Source organism: Equus caballus, chromosome 2 (genome assembly GCF_041296265.1).
Source record: "Equus caballus isolate H_3958 breed thoroughbred chromosome 2, TB-T2T, whole genome shotgun sequence".
Taxonomy (NCBI): domain Eukaryota; kingdom Metazoa; phylum Chordata; class Mammalia; order Perissodactyla; family Equidae; genus Equus; species Equus caballus.
The window spans coordinates 42,630,379-42,651,365 of NC_091685.1; the positions used below are offsets into that span (position 1 = coordinate 42,630,379).

The 20,987-nt window shown below is 53.1% G+C and overlaps 1 protein-coding gene across 18 annotated transcripts in view; it reads left to right on the top strand.

The window, feature by feature from the left end:
- Positions 1–17,584, top strand: part of RERE (arginine-glutamic acid dipeptide repeats) — a 402,750-nt gene extending 385,166 nt beyond the window's left edge. For all 18 annotated transcript variants that reach the window (XM_023635850.2, XM_070260991.1, XM_070260987.1 and 15 more), the window contains 11 exons: positions 4,361–4,523; positions 5,502–5,594; positions 6,129–6,328; positions 7,574–7,735; positions 8,214–8,327; positions 8,552–9,879; positions 9,989–10,211; positions 10,992–11,712; positions 13,685–13,831; positions 14,334–14,514; positions 14,860–17,584. In XM_023635850.2, the coding sequence (XP_023491618.2) occupies positions 4,361–4,523; positions 5,502–5,594; positions 6,129–6,328; positions 7,574–7,735; positions 8,214–8,327; positions 8,552–9,879; positions 9,989–10,211; positions 10,992–11,712; positions 13,685–13,831; positions 14,334–14,514; positions 14,860–14,893 (3,366 nt within the window). In that variant the 3' untranslated portion in view covers positions 14,894–17,584. The remainder of the gene's footprint in view (positions 1–4,360; positions 4,524–5,501; positions 5,595–6,128; positions 6,329–7,573; positions 7,736–8,213; positions 8,328–8,551; positions 9,880–9,988; positions 10,212–10,991; positions 11,713–13,684; positions 13,832–14,333; positions 14,515–14,859) is intronic.
- The last annotated feature ends 3,403 nt before the right edge of the window (positions 17,585–20,987 follow it).

Genomic DNA, 20,987 nt, shown 5'->3' on the forward strand with positions numbered 1-20,987 from the left:
TAGTACCTAAATCTAGGAGCAGATCTCTTTATTGCCAATGGCATTTTGCTTATGACCTGTTGGTAAAATCCAGCAGCCCTCTGCCTACACACACCCCCCAAAAGAAAAGGCAAAGGAGTTGGAGCAAGAGAGAGAGAATCTGCTAAATAATAGACCAATGGATGTGAGCACTCCTCTTGGCAAGAACTGCAGCCCATGGTGCTGTTGATTGGCGATGACTTTGCCCCGTCTTCTTCTTTGTTGCCCAGGCACTAAACCAGTTTAGTGCTTCTTGCTGTGTGCAATTAAAGCACCAAGATGTGAGGTGTGTGGACTGTGAGGCCTTGTTGTGAGATGAGGTGAGAGCATCCGGAACAAAATGATCATTACAGGCCATTCATGTCGACAACATTTATACCTCTGTGTTTGCTTGCAAGCGAAAGCAGGAGCTAATTTGCAAGGCTGCCTTTGTAGAGCTGCCTTTTGATCAATGATTGCCTGTGTTAATGTTTCAGTAAGCTATTGATTTCTGCAACAGCTTTTGTTCCCTGAATTTATGTGCACCGGGTCTCTGCAGCACACACTATGCATGTTTGATTCAAGTTCAGTTGACTTCATTCCTGGTGAGGCCTCGAGCTGCTTCACTCCCTATTTGTAGAACCAAAGCTTTCCCCGACATGTTCTTTTGTTTGTGCTCAAGACCTAGCCACCCATGCAGTCCCCGGTATGCTGTTTCTAATCCTCCTAGATTTGCTCCATTCCAATGTTTAATCTCTTCATAGACATTACAGTGGTTGAGAGGCAGCTAATAAAACCTGGCCTGGAATTCTTTTTTAGTCAACTTCATTGATGTATAATTGTTATGCATACCATCTATACCATAAAAATGCACCCACTTTAAGTGCATAATTCAGTGAATTTTGACAATTGTATATATCTGTGTAAATAACACCACAGTCAGTTTATAGAATATTCTCATCACCCCAAAGGTTTCCTCATGTCCTCTTACAGTTTCTCTACTCACCGGACTACAGGCAACCGTTAATTTGCTTTTTGTGATGATAGATTGGCCTTTTCTAGAATGGAATCATACAGCCTGCACTCTGTTGTGTCTGGCTGCTTTCATTCAACATGATGTTTTTGAGATTCATCCAAATGATTGCGTGTAGCGATAGTTTCTTCCTTTCTCCTACCAAGTAGTATTCTAGTGTATGGGTGTGCCGTGTTGTATGTATCCATCCTCCTGTTGAGGGGCCTTTGGATTGTTTCCAGTTTTGGGCTGCTAAGAATAAGGTTTCTATGAACATTTGTGTAAAAGTCTTTGTGTGAGCATATGTTTTTGTTTCTTTTGGAGTGGAATCACTTGCTGGGTCATATGGTAAATGTTTGTTTCGCTTTGTAAGAACTGCCAGTTTGACAAAGTGCTTTGACCATTTTACGTTCCCACCAGTAGGGTATGAGAATTCTAGTCACTCACCCATCTTCCTGAATTTTGAAATTTATATTTTTCATTTTCTCATCAACTAATTTTAGACCTATAGAGAAGGGTCCTTCTGGCTCAGTCATTTTGATCCTTGATACTCAGATTATAGAATCTGTTCTGGACTCCTTATTCTTCTTTAAAAGCTGTTACTTAAGTGTTGACAAAAAGTTGATGTTTGTTTCAATATCTGGTTTCTTTTTCATGTCCTGATTTTCATATATACTCGAGGAGGACACACTGTAAGAGTAAAGGTTTAAAGTTGTGAACCTGGGCTTTTCCTGAGCGTTTTTTCTGTATGGTATCTGGAATTGGACCAGTCTTGTAACCCTACTGAACTCTGGCTTCCTCTATTTTAATCTGCAAGTTATGCCATCTTTTGAAACCATTTTAAACTCTTTTACAACATTAATATTTGAGACATAGAAATAGTCTCTTGTAATGGTGTGAGGCACTGTCATGTTGTGGGCCAGTGCTATGTAGAAATGTCAGGGTGGCTGCTTTGTAAGAGCCTGCAAGTAAGACAGGTTTCGCAGAGAGCCTAGGAGCACTTCCCGCCCAGTTTTCTCTTCCATTTTTGTTTCCTTCCGTCTCCCATAGCTTTTACATTTCCTCTTACATTCCAGGCCTCTGTGATCCTAAAGCCCCTTTAGCCCCTAAAACACCTTCGGCTAAAGGAGGAGGTGGGTGGAACCACTTTGGGTTTTCTCATTCTTCTTTCCAGCTTTGTGACTGGGCTGTGATTTACTATACCAGCTGCCCTTTTGAACTGATGAAGCACGCCACTCTAACAAAAGTATTTGAAGGATGACAGTGACCTGCCTTGGCTTCTGTTCTGTATTTTCTCTTAGGAAAACCAGAGCTAGGTGAGTTTTATGTCAGCACAGATCTCTTAATCCCCTAGTGGATTTATGAGTTTATTCCCTCCAGCCAGCCAACACCAAAAGATCAGTATTAGAGAAAAGACTTGCCAGGTTAGGGAGGTAGAAAGTAAAAAGGTGGGAGCCAGGAGGTTCTCGGACCATGGCCTTAGGGGCTCAGGATGCTCCAGTCACCACAGGGACAATTCTAGCCTACATTTGTGGAATAACATGTGATAGACAAGTCAGAACTCCAATGGCAGTTCCTACATTTTCCCTTATTGTTCAGTTACCTTTTCATGGAACTGAAAAGGGAGTGCAGTGGATGGGCGCACGTGCGGGCATGTGTGTGCTTGTCTGCGGTGGCTGGCTCCTGGCCTCCTTGGCCTGGGGTCGTGCTTCATCTTTAAGTATTGGCAATCACTAGTATTTTGTTAAGTGGTGCTTGGAAAGACTGAAATACATCCACAGCTCCAAGAGATACATGGTATAGCAGGCTTATGGAAGCCAGTCAGAAGTTCCTCTGAATCACAGCCCTCCTTTAGGGATTTGATGACAGCTGTGTTCGTACCTCTTAGAAATGCACAGACATAGAATCCAACTCTGAGTAGTGAAAACTCAGCTCACATGCATTACCTGCTTTACAGAAGCCATGTCCCCACCTAAAATCTACCCTCTTTACTGCTTACTTGTCATCGTGTTCCAAGGCTGTTGCTTCTGGGAGGTTTTTAATGAAACCTCGTCTGATTGGGACTCTGTCAGTTGCACAAGTTTGTCATATGGTATCTGCACTTCTTTGTCTATTTTAGTCTCCCCAACACAGGTCTTTCCAGCTAGATATCAGGTCACTGGAGAACAAAATCTTTGCTTCTTTCTTTCTTGTCTTCTCATTCACAAGGCAGTGAGCCTTCTGTGAGACAAAGTGGCGCTCCGTCCAAGTACCTCCCACCTTGGGATGTGGGATCCCCCCAGGGTGACTTCCCAGGATACGATAGTCTGTCCCAAGTTGACTTTCTACAATGTTGATTTAATTAGAGAAGATCAATGTGATCTAGGCTCTCTCACGACTTCAAGAGGTAGAGATGCTTTATCTTGGGATATTTGTTTTAGGAAATTAGTCTCTTGTCAACCAGGGTTAGCTGAACATGCCATTCACCCATTCGTGTGTTCAGCATGCCTGCTGAGCCGCTGGTGGGGGGGGGGGGTGCCAAAATCCCCCCCTTTTTTTAAGTTGCATTTGGGCTCATGTCCTCTTGCTATATTTTTTTAAAAGATGTCTTGCCTCCCTTTCTCCTGGGCCATGAAAAGAGTAGTTCCTTTGCCTTAAAGACTGACCTTATGACATGTGGCATTTCATCTTTACATCAACACCACTTTTAGTCTTTCTTTGTCAAGCCCCAGTCATTGCCTTTAGGACTTGTGCCAGCTTGTCTCGGTGTAGACATCCAGATTCGGGGTGAGGCTGTAGAGCAGTGTTCTTGGGTTTGGGGTCTCTGTTCTTGACCTTCTGCCTGGCGCTAGTTCCCAACCACCTTGGTTGTTTCTGGAGTAGTCTAACTGGCTAGGCATTTCCTTGTCACACTTGTGTGATTTCACTGGAATGCTGTGAAGAAAACATCCTCTGTGCACGCGTGTGCATGCATGCGCGCGTGCACACACACACACACACACAGCTAAAGGGCAGGAATTTTCCCCTCTGTTGATTGTTTATTGATGCACCTCCAGTTGCTTAGACCAGTGGTGGCGCCTCACACATAGTAGGCACCCAACAAGTGCTTGCTGAATCAATGACTGTTCTAGCGTCTAGAAGGTATGCTCAGCAGGGCGAAGAGACAGGCACATTCAGGTAGCTCAGTGGGTGTGTCTTGAGCAAGCCTGGTTCTCCTCATGACTCCAGGAGCAACCTATTCTTTGTACTTGGCTCCAGTGCAGCTATTATAAACCCAGCTTCTGCTGCCAGCTGCAGAGTGTGTGCTGGGGGACAGGGAAAAGCCAAACCCCTCTGGACACTGCCCTCACAGCTAGCCCTTCTTTCTTGCAGGGGGAACTAATCACCTTCTATTACTACTGGAAAAAAACCCCTGAAGCAGCCAGCTCCCGGGCCCACCGCAGGCACCGCAGGCAGGCGGTATTCAGGAGGATTAAGACTCGCACTGCATCCACACCCGTCAACACGCCCTCCAGACCCCCCTCCAGTGAATTCTGTAAGTGGGGGACTTTCATATGCAGCCACACACTGTGTGTCCCAGCTCTGGGCCTGCACTCACAGACGTTCTTGTCACAGTGTGGGCTGGAGCTGATGACCCAGGGAATTGTGTGTGTTGTGCCTGTGTGCCTGTGGGCATGTGTGTGAAGCCTGACCTAACTGTAGTGCTGACTTTAGGGATCTGGTAGGGAGAGTTTTACAAACTGTTTGTACATTCAGATTTTTCTAATAAACTCAACATCATTGTCATTTTTTACAAAAATGTAAGTCTTGGCCTTAGCCTCAGGTGTTGTGGATAACTTCAGAGTTTTTCCATCTAGTGGATGATGTGCTGTTTGAGTTCTCATTGCACTTGTATCGTGGCGGCAATGAGATCAGATTCACATTTTCTTCCTTCCCCTGCTTTACCAAGGTCTTCCTCTTGGTCCTGGTGCAACGTACAATCTAATATGACAACGAAGCCTACACCTTGTTAACTCCTAAAAACTAGAATGCAACAATAGTGCCTTGCGGTTCTGTCCTGGCCTGGGGCATTTGACCAGAAGGTCACTTATATTGCACATGCAAATAAGAAATAATCTAGCAGGGCTGGCAGGGGTAGGATTCGATGGGGAGGGAATTCCTCAGGATGCCTGGACGAGTCAGGGGGAGCATCATGGATGCATTTTACCCTGTTCAAATTCACTGGTGTAGGCATCAGTGCTGGCCACCCCAGGATTCAGGTATGACATCAGCCCCCCAAAATCTGGCAAGGAAGGCCCTTGGGTACCACCCCTCACACACAAGTTTTTCATTCTGATGACTGGCCCTGAGGAATTCAGAGTGGTCGTTTGTGAATACTGTCCCACCTTAGCCTACTGGGCCACTCTGACTCGTGGTTCAGAACCTAGGGCAGATCAGAAATCACAAGTGGTCCTGGTCTTAGCCAAGCATGATGATGTCTCTTCTACCCCTGTTGTGTGCCCTCCATGCCCAGTGGATCTGAGTTCAGCCAGCGAGGATGACTTCGACAGTGAGGACAGCGAGCAGGAGCTGAAGGGATACGCCTGCCGCCACTGCTTCACCACCAGTAAGTAGGGCTGGGTGGGGCAGTGGGGGCCTTCACTGGAGCAGGCCAGGCTCAGACACTTGCAGGTTCAGAACATTTCATGAATCAAATTGGAGACCTGCCAAGGTAGTAATTGATTTGACATTTGCATTGTGTTTCAGGGTTACTTGAAAAAGCTGAAAATCTTTATTTTACTACACTCCCCTGTTTAGTAGTCAGTTTGGAGTACCGACCAGTGCATAGGACACACTTGTTCAAGGTCAGGGTGGGTGGGTGGTGCCTGTGTTTTTCCTGGGAGCCTGCTGGGTACCCCGAGATGAGGTAGGGTAGTTGATATTCCTGAAATCCTCTCTCACCCTGGGAGAGAGCAGGGTAGCACCAGCACCTGAGCTGTCCAAGTGACAGGTGTGTCTGTCTGAGCCCAGTGCTGCATGGTTCTTATGGCACCAGGGTCAACTGAGCCCACAGAAGGGCCCCCTGCTCAGATGTCCCCAAGGACGTTGGTTTTCTAGGTTGACCCCCCACCCCCACCCCAACCCCACTTACCTCATGCAGCCTCCAAAGACTGGCACCACGGAGGCCGAGAGAACATCCTGCTCTGCACAGACTGCCGCATCCACTTCAAGAAATACGGCGAGCTTCCGCCCATCGAGAAGCCTGTGGACCCCCCACCATTTATGTTCAAACCTGTCAAAGAGGAAGACGATGGGCTCAGTGGGAAACATAGCATGAGGACGCGGCGGAGTCGTGGCTCGGTGAGTCCCCACAGCCAGCAACCTGAGCCTCTGGCAGCCCTGACTACTTCTCCAGGTTACTAGGATGCTGGGGTCTGTGCCCACCAGGAGGAAGACAGGAAGTGTTTCATTTTAGGTAAAGAAGCAGACCCCTTGAGGTGAAATGAGAGGCCCAAAGGCATTAGTTTTGCCTCTGGGGCTGGGAAGAGCCCTCTGTTCTCTCCTGCCCTCACATTTTCCTTGGGGAGTCAGTGAGGTGCATTGGTCTTGGTTTCTGGCTCAGTGCAGGCTCTCCAAGTCCTTTACACCTTCCTCTGGCACGTGGGCTTGTCACTTCTAGTGTGGCATATCTCTGCTATTTAAAACTTGCAGGCTTTTTTAAAAATATTTGATCCAGTTTTGAAAACTTCAGGTACATTTTTCTACTCGCTTTACAGCCCCTTCCATACAGAAACTGTTTCCCAGGTTGGAAATGTAGCAGGGACCTTTGAGAGTGAACGTTTTCCCAGGCTGGGGGCTGAGGATACCGCTAGGGTCTGTCCCTGTAGTGTTGGCCTCCCCAGTGGCCCTTTAGGCAGGTGGGTGGCACCGTTAACCTTCCTCTGACCCGACCATCGTGTCAAGGCTGCTGTTGTCCTGGCTGCCTGGCCGCTGCTCGCTCAGAGGGGAGCAGATGGGCCAGTGTGAATCATTGTACCCTTGTCTCTTCTGAGCCCCTGTGGCTTTGCACAAACATGTCGAAGTGCTTGGTGGTTGTAGGAGCTGAGCTTCATTATTTGACAGCTCGTTTCTTTAGGTCATTTCCCATCCTGTCAGATGAAATCAGCAAGGGTTTGGTTTGGTTGGATTGGGAGAGTGGGCAGTTAGATGGAATAAACAGAAAGGGTGAGGTGATTTAAAGCTGATCTTGTGTGTAATTGCTCTGGAGAACTTGGCAGAGTAGACTGCCCTTGCTGACTTCTTCCCCTCAGAGAGCCTCGCTCGTTTCCAGCACACGCCATTCAGGACAGTCCCTGGAGATGAGTGCTTTGGGTTAAGTTGTGAATCTCTCTCTTTTCCATGTGAACCCACCCAATCATCCCCTCCTCCCTTAGCTCCATATTGACCCCGTGCAGCGAGGGACAGCCAGGGGTGCCTGTTGTCTGTCGGGCTGGGATTTGCCACGAGGCTGGCAGTTGGTGTCTGGCTCCTGTGTGTGTGCTGGGCTCAGGTGGCCCAGGTGGGGACTGGGGTCCAGTCTCACCAGCGCCTGGTTTGGGTGGGCAGATGTCTACACTGCGCAGTGGTCGAAAGAAGCAGCCAGCCAGCCCTGATGGTCGCACCTCGCCCATCAGTGAAGACATTCGCTCCAGTGGCCGGAACTCCCCCAGCGCTGCCAGCACTTCCAGCAATGACAGTAAAGCAGAGACAGTGAAGAAGTCAGCCAAGGTGAGGTGCTGGGGGTGGGTAGTGGGGCTCCTCGGCCCCACCCTCCCATTAAAACCTGGGCTGCTGGAGTTGGTATTCAGCTTCCTCAGACATGGGTCCGCAGGTTGTTTGTGGAGCCTCTTGGGACCCCAGCATTGCCCTGGCCTAGGGACCAGACTGCGGCCTGGAGGAAGGGGGTCCAGCATAGCTCCCAGCACTGACCTTTCGGGGCTTCCTCTGCCTCGAGTTTCCCGAGGCCTCAGAGGCAGAAGGTGGAGGGTGATTGGAAAGGCTCCCTCCCCTCAAAGCCAAGTTAATCCCATCCCCAGACACTTGTTCCTTCCTGGCCCCAGCTGGCCCCTTCCAGAGCTGTCTTGCTGCTGGAGATGGAGCTCAGAATGTGGGAGTAAGATGTCGGCAAACAGTCATCATTTCCTCCTTGAGGCTGATGGGACGTCTTCCCTTGGCCTGATGCTCCTTGTGGGCTTTCCCACTGCAGAAGGTGAAGGAGGAAGCCTCGTCCCCTCTTAAGAGTACCAAGCGCCAGCGAGAGAAGGTGGCCTCTGATACAGAGGAGGCTGACAGGACGAGCTCCAAGAAGACAAAAACCCAGGTAAGGTGTACAGTTGAGCCAGGTTGACTATAGCTGAGCCACGTTGACTACAGCTGGCAGCTAGTGTCCCTTGAGAAGCCCGCAGCCCACATTCTCCCTGGGAGGTGGCCTGAGGTTACTGGTCATCTGCACACATCTTTGTCATCTGCCAGGCACTAGCAACCAGAGGGCAGAGAGAACCCCAGCTCTCCTAGAGATTCCATCCCTCCCTTCTCTGACCCTAGGAGATCAGCCGGCCCAACTCGCCATCCGAAGGCGAGGGAGAGAGTTCGGACAGCCGCAGTGTCAACGATGAGGGCAGCAGTGACCCCAAAGACATCGACCAGGACAATCGCAGCACGTCCCCCAGCATCCCCAGCCCCCAGGACAACGAGAGTGACTCGGACTCTTCTGCCCAGCAGCAGATGCTGCAGGCTCAGCCCTCAACCTTGCAGGCTCCCAGTGTGGCTGCTCCAGCTCCCTCTGCCGCCCCGCCAGGAACCCCCCAGCTTCCCACACCAGGGCCCACACCCTCTGCCACCGCAGTCCCTCCGCAGGGCTCCCCCTCGGTCTCCCAGCCCCCCAACCAGCCGCAGGCTCCCACGGCTCCTGTTCCCCATGCCCATATCCAGCAGGCACCTTCCCTGCACCCCCAGCGGCTGCCCTCACCACATCCCCCACTGCAGCCTCTGACCGGGCCGGCTGGCCAGGCCTCTGCCCCGCCTCATACCCAACCCCCACTGCATAGTCAGGCTCCCCCTGGCCCTCACAGCCTCCAGGCTGGGCCCATGCTGCAGCACCCAGGTCCCCCTCAGCCTTTTGGCCTCCCTCCCCAGGCCTCCCAGGCAGCAGCTCATCCTCACACCTCCCTGCAGCCTCCAGCCTCTCAGTCAGCATTGCAGCCCCAGCAGCCCCCACGGGAGCAGCCCCTGCCACCAGCACCCTTGGCCATGCCACACATCAAGCCCCCACCCACCACACCCATCCCCCAGCTGCCGGCACCACAGGCCCACAAGCACCCACCTCACCTCTCAGGGCCCTCACCCTTCTCCATGAATGCCAACCTCCCACCCCCTCCAGCACTGAAGCCCCTGAGCTCCCTGTCTACACACCATCCCCCGTCGGCCCACCCCCCACCCCTGCAGCTGATGCCTCAGAGCCAGCCACTGCCCTCCTCCCCCGCCCAGCCTCCTGTGCTGACCCAGACCCAGAGCTTGCCCCCTGCTGCTGCCTCCCATCCCCCGACAGGCCTCCACCAGGTGGCCCCCCAGCCCCCATTCGCCCAGCACCCCTTTGTCCCTGGGGGCCCTCCTCCTATCACCCCTCCAACCTGCCCCTCCACCTCCACCCCACCTGCGGGACCCGGCCCCTCGGCCCAGCCACCTTGCTCTGCTGCTGTTTCTTCGGGAGGCAGCGTACCTGGGGGGGCAGCCTGCCCGCTCCCTACTGTCCAGATCAAGGAAGAGGCTCTGGATGATACTGAGGAGCCTGAGAGCCCCCCTCCTCCACCTAGGAGCCCATCCCCGGAGCCCACTGTGGTGGACACCCCCAGCCATGCCAGCCAGTCAGCCAGGTATTGGTCCCCAGGAGTCTGGGCACAGCTGGGGCAGGATAGGCTGGGCTGCTGGGGGCTGGCTGAGGCCTCAGCAAGGGCCCCCAGCAAGTGATGCGGCCTTTCTTAGGTTCTACAAACACCTGGACCGGGGTTACAACTCGTGTGCACGGACAGACCTGTACTTCATGCCTCTGGCGGGATCCAAACTTGCCAAGAAGAGGGAGGAGGCCATTGAGAAGGCCAAACGGGAGGCCGAGCAGAAAGCGCGGGAGGAGCGCGAGCGCGAGAAGGAGAAAGAAAAGGAGCGCGAGCGCGAGCGGGAGCGGGAGCGGGAGGCAGAGCGAGCAACCGTGAGTGCTTGGCGGGCTGGCGGGCAGTGGGCGGCCTCTGTGTGCAGGGGGGCGCCGCTGGCCACGCCAGGCCTGGAGACACTCGCACCGCCCAGCTTTGTGCAACACTGCCTGGTTCATTTTCACGGCAGCCGGAGGGTCAGGTGCAGTTTCAGCCCCATTTGCAGGCTTTTCTGAGAGTGCTGCTCATCCTTGAGCCACTGGTACAACTCATACCCACTGGATCCAGCCTGGACCCTCCCGCTTTCCCATATGCTCACCATGCGCCCCCTCCCTTGGCCCTGGCAGGTTCAGGCTGATTCACAGCATCAGTGTGGCCTCAAGGAGAGGGCCTGTCCTTGCACTGCAGACCTCTAGACCTGAAGGGACCAAAGAGAAGCTAAAGGGGAGGAGAACCAGGTCATATCGCTCCCCCCGGCAACCCTGGTCTGTGGCAATCTCCTCGGCCGAGTCACCCCCACTAACTCTCTCACAGACACACACACACCCCCACATGTATTACCTTGGTCTCACAGAGACACAGGCGCATCTAGGGCACAAGGGATGCCGCAGGCACAAAGGAGACAGTCACAGCAGGGTCTGGACCACATCCCTGTGCCAGGCCCTCACCTGTCCTGGACCATGGCTGGGGCCTGGTCTCAGTGTTGGGGTGGAGGGACCAAGTTGGCTGGTCAGGTGCAGTATGGCAGCAAGGCAGGGCTCACTTCACAAAGTGAGCACCGAGCTCAGCCCTCTGGGCAGCTGGGCATCCATCCTTCACACCTTCCTTTCCTTCAGCAGAAGGCGTCCAGCTCAGCACATGAAGGCCGCCTCAGCGATCCCCAGCTCACTGGCCCTGGCCACATGCGGCCATCCTTTGAGCCACCACCAACTACCATTGCTGCTGTGCCCCCATACATCGGGCCCGACACGCCTGCCCTTCGGACTCTGAGCGAGTACGCTCGGCCCCACGTCATGTCACCCACCAACCGCAACCACCCCTTCTACATGCCCCTCAACCCCACTGACCCCTTGCTGGCCTATCACATGCCTGGCCTCTACAACGTAGACCCCACCATCCGGGAGCGAGAGCTCCGGGAGCGCGAGATCCGGGAGCGGGAGATCCGGGAGCGTGAGTTGCGGGAGAGGATGAAGCCAGGCTTTGAGGTGAAGCCCCCAGAGCTGGACCCGCTGCACCCAGCCACCAACCCCATGGAGCATTTCGCCCGGCACAGCGCCCTCACCATCCCCCCAACTGCGGGCCCCCACCCTTTTGCTTCTTTCCACCCGGGCCTGAACCCCTTGGAGAGGGAGAGACTGGCCCTGGCGGGCCCCCAGCTACGGCCTGAAATGAGCTACCCTGATAGACTGGCAGCTGAGCGGATCCATGCTGAGCGCATGGCGTCGCTGACCAGCGATCCCCTGGCCCGACTGCAGATGTTCAATGTGACCCCACACCATCACCAGCACTCACATATTCACTCGCACCTCCACCTCCACCAGCAGGACCCCCTCCACCAAGGTGGGTGCCCCCAGATGGGCTCTGAGAGGGCACTTTGGGTTGGGTTCTGGTGTGAAGGTGGTTTGGGTCAGAGGTGAAGCTGCTGTCCAAGAGCAGAGATTGTTCTTTTCTGGACAAATCCCTAATTCCTGGCTGATCTTAGAATATTCAGCATCCACCTGGGAATCATCTTGTTGCTTTCCTCACAGACAGCTTTTGTCTCTGCTCAGCCCTCAGCTCTCCAGAGCTGCAGGTCCCCAGAGAGCTGAGTCATCCTGGGGCCTTCTGTTTGCGGCCTCCTAGCTACAGCTTAGGTTCTTGGCCCTGTGCCTGGTCTGGGCAGGGTGGAAGGAAGCGGCCTGTGCTTACTGGGGCAGATTGAGGGCAGGAAACAGGGCCTGTGGAGCCAGGTGAAGGCACCTGGGACACTGAGGGAGGCTATAGGTTGTCACTGAGTCAGAACTTAACAGTCCTCCATTCCCCCTTAAGGAACAGGGTTTGGGCCTCTGCTGGCTTTGAGCTGGCTCTCCTGACCAGGGCCACCCAGTTCCGTTCACTCGCTTGGGAACAAGAGCTCCTGAAGGCCTGCTGACTGGCCAGCTGGAGTGAAGCTGGTCTGAGGCGGAGGCAGGCTCAGGTGGAGGCCCCTCTGCCCTGCACAGGTCTGCAGACGGGATAGACGGGGTGGGAGGACGGTCTGGCCTTGCTCTTGCGTAGGCAGTTGAGCCTGCACTCTGGGACCAGGACCTGCTGTGGAGGTCCCGTGGCGCAGCCCACGTGCAGGACTTCCCTGTGGGCAGACCTCCATGCTGGGGAGGACAGCTGATGGAGCAGTGCCCCGGGGGAGGGAGGGCAGTACCTACCCGTGTACGCAGCCCTGACGCGGGGAGCCTGGACTCTCTCCAGGCAGATGGTTCTGGGGAAGCCAAGGAGCCATCACATTCACCCTGCGATCCTGACACCTGGAACTCTGATGCCACCTGGCGTGGGCCTTTTAAAAAGCCCTGGTGTAACCAGCAGATGCGCCTTAGTGCCGTCTGAGGACAGGCAGTCATTTGCTCACTTGTTTATACACCATTCATTCGACAAATATTTGCTGAGCACCTCTGATGTGCCAGGCACAGTTGTAGATGCTGGCGACATCCTGTCCATGTTTACCTTCCAAATCTGGGAGGCAGTAAATAAAGGTGTCTCAGGTTGTGGAAAGTGGTCAGTGTTCTGGAGGAAAGTAAGCAGGGAGATGGAACAAGGGAGCTGGAGGCAATGTTGCAGTTATAAACAGGGCCATGGGAAAGCCTCGGCTTTCAAAAGAAGGTAACTTTTGAGCAAAGACTTGAAGTGGGTGAATGGACGAGTTTCTGGAAACCAGGGGAGTATCTCCAGGCCAGAGGGAGAGCAAGTGCAAAGGGCCTGAGGCAGGCAAGACAGTGCTAACTCAAAGGAACCAAGGGCAGCAGCCAAGCAGATGATACGCTGAAGGGAAAGCCAAGAGGTTTGCTGCCAGCATGGAGAGCAGGGATTAGTGAGCCCCTGTCCCTGCCGACAGAATGCAGCCCTGGCTGGCAGTACCTGCTCTGCTGACTTGCTTTGGGTTCTGCGGGTGAAGGGCCAGGGATGCAGCCCCGGGGAGGGAACCAGGCAGCCTGAGGCTGGGATGAGGCGCACTGACCGGGGCAGGCCTGGGGCAGTCAGCCAGGTGAGCTGTGCTGATCCACGGTCCTCAGCAAAATGGGGTGGAGGAGACTGCCTGCAGGGGGCGCTCAGGAGTGGGAGGAGGAAAAATGTAGCGAATGGTCAGCTCTTCCCTGCTTTATGGTTTTGTGGAGGTGTGTGTGGTGAGGGGACAGCCAGTTTGGGTCAGGATTATTGGCAGCCCTGGTGGCCAGGAGCCTGTGTTGAGGCAGTCAGTGGTAAACACAGCCAAGGGGGGCAGATGTCGAGAGGGCCCCAGAGCCCTGCACGTCCTGCATCTGGACTTCTACCCCTTTTTTAGGTTCAGCAGGCCCAGTTCACCCGCTGGTTGACCCCCTGACTGCTGGCCCTCACCTGGCTCGCTTTCCCTATCCCCCTGGCACCCTCCCCAACCCTCTGCTTGGACAGCCCCCCCATGAGCACGAGATGCTTCGTCATCCAGTTTTTGGTAAGAATGCACCTGGGGAAAGAAGGTCCAGTGTGAGAGTTGGGTTGGTGGTCTGTCCTGGTGTCCCCCTTCACTCATTCATTTATGTATTCAGCAAGCACTTCCTGTGTGTGGGGAGTCCACTGGGGAACAAGAGAGGCAGACTCCTGCCCTCAGAGAGCTGGCAGTGGGGGTGTTAATGGGTGACGAGAGCCAGGCTGATGATGGTGGGCAGTGAAGGAATAACAGAGGTGTGGAATTAAAATCCAGGGCTCAGGGGAGGCCTCTCCAAAGAACAAACACTAGGCTGAGGCCTGAAGCCTGAGGAGGAGGGTGTCCTCCAGACAGGGGACCCGAGGGACAGTACTTGGGGCCACTCTCTCCCCTGGGGGCCTCTGCTCTCCTCATACCTGCAGAGTAAGTAGCCCCTCCACTCAGGAGGCTCCCTCCTGACCTCTTCGCTGGCCTTGTCCTGGCTACTCCCCTGGCCTTCTTGTGTCAGAGTCTGTTTTGTGTTTGGCAGGCACCCCCTATCCCCGAGACCTGCCTGGGGCCATCCCACCCCCCATGTCGGCGGCCCACCAGCTGCAGGCCATGCATGCCCAGTCGGCCGAGCTACAGAGACTGGCCATGGAGCAGCAGTGGCTGCATGGACACCCCCACATGCATGGTGGCCACCTACCAAGTCAGGAAGATTATTACAGGTGACACGGGGATGGGCCAGGAGGGCGGAGCTGGCTGGCTGAGCCCAGGCTTTCCCCCTACCCCATCTGTGGGCCACAGCCCCAGCCCAACGGCCGCCCCTCCTGACTGTGCCCTTGGCCCTCCTCCCATATTGGCAACTGCCAGACTCCTCCCATATTGGCTCTGCTGGGCCCTGGCCTCTTGGTCATAGAGGGGACTCCCATGGAGCCGTCTTGATGGGAGGGAGGTAAGGGAGGGCCAGCTGCATGGGAGGCCACTCGGGGCATCGGACCCTTGGGCTACAGGCCTGGTCCCGTCTGCCGGGCCTGATGCTGAATACTCTTTCCTGTTTCTTTTCTTTCCAGTCGACTGAAGAAAGAAGGTGACAAGCAGTTATAAGTTATTTATTTGTTAACGCTGGCTGTGGAAACCCCAATTCTTGGGGGGAGAAACAGGACTTTTTACATACAATAGGAGCTGCAAAAGCAAAAAGAATATCTTCTAAAGATTTCTTTATATATTTAAAAACCCCACAACTGAAAATGTATCAGCTTAATAGTGTTTGTTTGTAGAGAGGATTCCTTGAGACTGGTTTGGGTCTCCCATTGCATGACAGTCCCCCAGAAACTTAGTGTGTCCTGGACTGGACTGAGCATTCAGAAAACTTTCCTGCAGTCTTGGGGTTTGGCTTTAGTTTTCTTTTCCTTCCTTGATTTCTCAGTAGGTGCTAGAATCCAGTTCACACCCTTCACTGTGCGTGCAGACACACTCAGTTACGTGTGTTCCAAAACCCACAAGGTTTGCAGATACGTGGCATATGATTTTGGAATCCGAGAGCTATAATTTTAAAAAAATCTTTTATTTTAATACATTGTAGGAAATCTTCATAATTTGAGAAAGTTCTGCAGCATGGCTTTTTATGTCTGTAAATAAATAATTTTAGGACAGCCTTTTTTTTCTTCCATAAACTACTATTCTGATCTATTTTTTCCAGCCATGTCACTAATTCCTACCAGCTATCGACAGAATACAGAGTTGATTTTTTAATAAAAAGTTATATATAATTATCCCTTTAATTAAAGGGAACAGATGGGCGTTACTAATTACAAATGGGCAAAAGCTTGGGACTAGGTTTGGTCGCAGCAGTGAGCAGCCAGAGCTTTGCAGGGACAATGTTACAAACTGTTCCCTTTGTTTGGCCACTTTGATTTTGCCTCTGTCTCTTCCTAGCTTGTGTTTGGCCAGTGGTGCAGACATCTGTTAGCTTGAACCGCTTTCCTTTTGCACCAGGAGCGCAGGAGTTAAATGTCTACCTGTTGTTCTGTCTCTGCGGGATAGAAAGCACATGTTTCTGTGAGTCTGTAGATTTCCTTATAGATTTCTATGCACACACGTTTGATTATTCTGGATGAACTGCCTTTTTAAATACTCTGACAATTTCATAAACATTCTAGAAAATTCAAGAAAATGATTCCCTACAAATAACTCAGCACATATGCTTGCCAAAGGAATCTTTAGAAATCTGCCCTTTCGTGTGTGTTGTCACTTGGATCTTCTTGTGGTGAGGCCAGGCTATCCTGGCCACAGCCTGAGGCTGCTTTTGAGTGAGGGAGACCCCAGAGTTGGCCCGGTTGTAGGTAGTGGCCTGTATGTCCCCCCCCCCCCCCGCCCCAGGAGCAGGTCTGTGCATGGTGACCCACATCAGACGGGGAAACCACGTGAGTCCCACTCTTCATCCTAGAAGAAGGGACAAGAGTTGGAGCCACAAATGTGGAAGGGGCAGGCAGGCCTCCGCCTGGGAGGTGCGCGCTGTGGGGTCAGGCCGCCTGCAGGGAGCCCGTCTCTGCTTTCTGAGCTGCTGACGTGACACACTTCCTGCAAAGCAGAGAGTGGGGAGTTCTGGGGATGTGCGCACCCGCTGATCAGGCTCTCTGCCAAGCTGCGACCTTTCCCACTCCTCTTCTCTCAGACACGTGAGGGCTGTCTCTGCTGTTGTATGTGGTGGTCATAGCCTAGAATGATCAGACAAGCTAAAAGGGCCGTGGGCCAGTGGATGTGGAATGTGTCCAGGACACGAGCCACGCAGCGGGTAGGAAAAGAGGCTGGCGCTTTGACCCAGAAACCAGCAGGTATTAGCTCAGATTTAGGTTCCAGATTCAAACCTGCGTCAGGGGCATTTCCAGTTTCTTTAAAACTGTTTGGTTTCAGTTGGGACAGATAAAGGATTATTTCATCTGTCAAAATGTTTATAGTTTTTTTTCTTTTGTTTTCTTTCATTCCATTTCTGCCTTAACTTTAGCTCCTTAGAGGGGAGGCAAGCTCAGATGAACCCTTTGTCATCAAACTTTGGCTGCATTGGCCGGAGGCATTTGTTCCCTCTGGGGTGGTGACGTGCCGTCAGGGTGGGCTTGCTCTCCTGCGGGCACTCCACGCCGCAGCTCTGCTGCCTGCAGACTCCTGCACTGATGCCCCCACCTCTTACCTGTTTTTTCCTTTTGGTAGAACACAATGCCTACCATTCAGTTAGACCTTGATCTCCTCTCTCTGTCATCCATTTTTCCAAAGAGGAGAGAGTGTGAAGTACTTTAAAGTCTGTATTTGAAAACTGTCTGAAGGCGTTTTCTTGTTAGGTTTTGGTTTTCTCCCCATATCCCAAGGCGAAGCACTGAGATTCTTCCATTTAAAAACCCACAACCTGAAACCCTCACCTGGGCAACTGCACTTGGTTCAGGAGGCCCCAGACCTTCACAGTGTCTTTGAAGCCCGACCCCTTGGTTTCCTTTTGAATTTTCCTTCCTTTTGTTTGAAGTTTGGTTTTGCTTTTCTGTGTTTTGTATGTATCTCGTTCAATGTTGTCAAGGTTGAGCTTCACGTTTCATGCAGCAGAAGCAGAGCAGAGTGTACATTCTGATTTGCTACGTTTATATATATCTTGAAGCTAAATGTATATATGAGTAGTTTGCCATGAGATAACACAGTGTAAACAGTAGACACCCAGAAATTGTGACTTCTGTGTTCTCTCCATTTGAGTATTTTGTAATTTTTTTGAAATATTTGTGGACATAAATAAAACCAAGCTACACTACAACAGCTGGGTGTTGACCAGTGGACGGTGTCTCATTCCTGGGAGTGGGTGGGATGTTGGTAGTTGCCCCTCCTAGATCCCCAGGGTGGGAAACAGGCAGAGGGAGAGTCTGATTCTCAGATGTTGCCGGCATACTGCTTACCCCCCAAAGCAGCTTCCAGAAAGATCCCTGTCTGCACTGCCTGGGAGGAAGAGTTTCTCTGGTGAGTACACTTGCCCTCTGGGGATGCTGCAACCTATTGACTGGAGGACCTCAGGACCTACAGTGGGCTTCCCAAGTAGCAGAATGGACCCTAGAAAGGTGATGGCACCAGGACCAAGAACACCCTCTCCTCCCGCCCCCCCCAGATCCCTCTCTCCCCCTGCCATTCATCCCACACCTCTAATTTGTGGGCCCCCTCCAGGTATATATGGGCATGTAGCTCCTCCTCTGTTTAGAAGTCTGAGCCACCCACCAATACAGTGGCCTTCTGCTCCGGGCTGCTCCTCCCATCTGTCCCCTCTGCACTTCTCCCTGAGGCCTGCCAGTGGCCCTGCCCCACCTCAGCTAGAGTTGCCCTCCACATTGAGGATGCATCCTAGCCTCCTATGGGGGTCTTGCCCATTGACCATGCAGCAGGTAGTCTGCAGGGTGTGGGGGCTGGCCACAAGGGAGCAGCAGTTATCAGAACGGATTCAGGCTGTGGTTTCAGAGACTGTCAAGGGTGTTTTCCTGAAGCTTCAAGACTGTCCCTGGAAATTTGTGTGCTCACTCTTTTATCTGGGATATGGCCGTGGATTTCTAGATGTTATGGGAGATGGAGCAAGAGCAACCCAGAGCACTTAGTGGTAACTGCCCTCAAAGCAGGCAGGGACTGCCTCGTAGTAAAGGCTTGGGGAACACTGTGTGTCAGGCCCTACCTAATTTAGAGCATGAGAAAGCTTCACTAATCAGAGGGGCCTGAGTGGCACACACATCAATGGCCCTAGAGACACTGTGTCCTCCAACAGCAGGAGTCCTGCTTGGCAACTTGGGTGGTTGGGGGAATGAAGTAACCATTCCCCCTACAGACTAACCATGGGAGGCACACACTGCCTGGATGAGAAGGTGGGATGGGAGCAGCTGGGGGTACAGAGGGAAGGCTGAGTGGCTGGAGTCCAGGTGCCACCTTTGCAGATGTGTCTTACCTAAACCATGCTGTTTATGAAAATGCAGGTTTTAGGAGGCATGAATTTATGAATTACAAATTTCAAGAAAGTTAAAGGGTAGAATGTAAGATACATGGATTTATGCTGCAGAAAAGGCCCTCATCAGAGCTGTACAGGTTGCAGTAGTTTCTTAGGCATGAACAACTATGGCCGTTGTCAGCACCCTGCCGTGCACCCACGCTGAGGCAGAGGGCCTGCCGCAGTGACCTTCGGCTAGATTTGTGAGGAGGAGATGAAGGGTCTACTGTCTGGCAGCTGCACTCGGCCGGGCCCTTGCCTCTGAGCTACCCAGATGAACGCTGGGTGCCCCGCCACCCCTTGGTCTACGTGAGTGGACCTTCAGCTTGAGCATGGTGGCTCACCAGCCCCTCGGGTTCCGCTGCAGTGTGGGCTAAGAAAATGGCACTTTGCAGGGCTGGGTGCATGGGCACCGTCTTGGTAAATGTCCATGGTAAGCTCAGGTGAATAGGGACCTCACTTAGGCACCCCCTCAGTAAATCGAGGTCACTTTTCTGCAGGGTAAAAATGCACAGGAGAGATCAGCAGTGAGTTCCAGTGTAGACATGGAGTTGCAAGACCCTCCAATACCAGGACCGTGGAGCTGTACAGTTGTGGATGCAGACAGCTGACGTGTGAGGGGCAGAGCTGGAGCGCTCCTGCATGGACACCCTCACCCGGGCCAAGAGCCCCTTCCCAGGCTCAGGCCTTACAGCATACCTTCTGAGCACACGCTGAGACCTGAAGTGAGCCCTCTCGGGATTCCTGGAACTCCTGGCAGAAGGCAGGGCCTGGCGGGCGCTGGGTCACGGGAGCTGCAGTTTCAGTTGTGGGTGAAGCATTGGTCCAGGAGCAGTGCGGGCTTTACCCTGGGACTTGCCTGCCCTCACTGGGTTCTCTGTCCTGCATTTTTGGCCCTTGGAAGTCTCAGGAGGTGTCCTTTCCCTCAGAAAGCTGGGTTCCCAGCTGTCCAAGGGATCTCTGGCAGTTCAGGTTCCAGGTCCTGATTCTCTGCTCCCACTCAAGGTGGCTTCTCTAGTAGCTGTCTTTGCCATGAACACCTCCCAAGTGTTGTGTAATTGTTTCCTTTTGGCATATCAGGGACTCAGGCTGCAGAAGCTGCCCCTGCATCCACCCCAACCCAGCTCTGTGCCTGCATGGGCACCTCGGCTCCCCCTGCTCTGGACAACTCATGACTGGGCCAGATTCTAGTGTGTGGAAGGTTCTTGCTCGGTAAACATTTGCTGAATGAATGGACAAGCCCCACAGCAGAAGGCTCACTGGTGGATACCGTCCACGTGTGCTGTCGAGTCACAGGAATGAATGATCAGATAGAAGGACCTGTAGCCCCATCCAGGGACCTGGACCCACTGCTGTGCCACCTGAAATGACCCCTCTCTCCCTCAAGTTTCTCTTAACCCTGCCTCCCCCTGACTAGCTGTGCCTGCTCCAGGAGCTCACAGCTCTCTGGCTCCAGTCCTAGTTTACACCATTCTTGCAAGTTTGTGCGGGGTGGGGGGATCTGCTTTAGAACGACGGCCTCTGCTGAACCCCTAGGGCATGGACGCCCGGTGTGGTAAATTAGATTAAAGACAGTCATGCGTCACTTAACAGGGCGTACATTCTGAGAAATACGTTTTTCAGCGATTTTGTCGATGTGCAAATATCAAACCTAGATGGTTATAGCCCACTACACACCTAGGCCATAGGGTACCAATCTTCTGGGACCACTGTCATGTGTGCGGTCCATCATTGAGTGAAACATCGTTATGTGGTGCACGACTGTGGAACTTTAAGGCACTTCTTAGAAGACCCTTTCGGCCCAGGGAGGACTCCTGAGGCCAACAAGCTGTTTACGGGCCAGTGTCTTCTGTGTGCATGACCACCAGTTGTCACTCCCGGGTCCCCTTCATTCTTCTTATTCATTGCCCAGGCTCTGAACAGATTTGAAACTCGATCCTTACTGCCACTCCTGGACCTGGCCACCAGATGGCAGTGTCTACAAAACGTAGGCCCTGTCCCTCTGGGGCCACCAGACCCGGGTGACATCTGTGGCTCAGGCTGCCAGGAAAAGACAAGGTCCCCTGGGGTCAGAGATGAAGGGATGGGGTGTTCTGGCAAAGGGCAGCTGGAACAGGTCACAGCAGGGGCTGCAGTGCGGTGGGTCCAGGCTGGATGCTATGACGAGGGAAAGACTGTCTTGAGGATGGGCTCTTCTCTTTT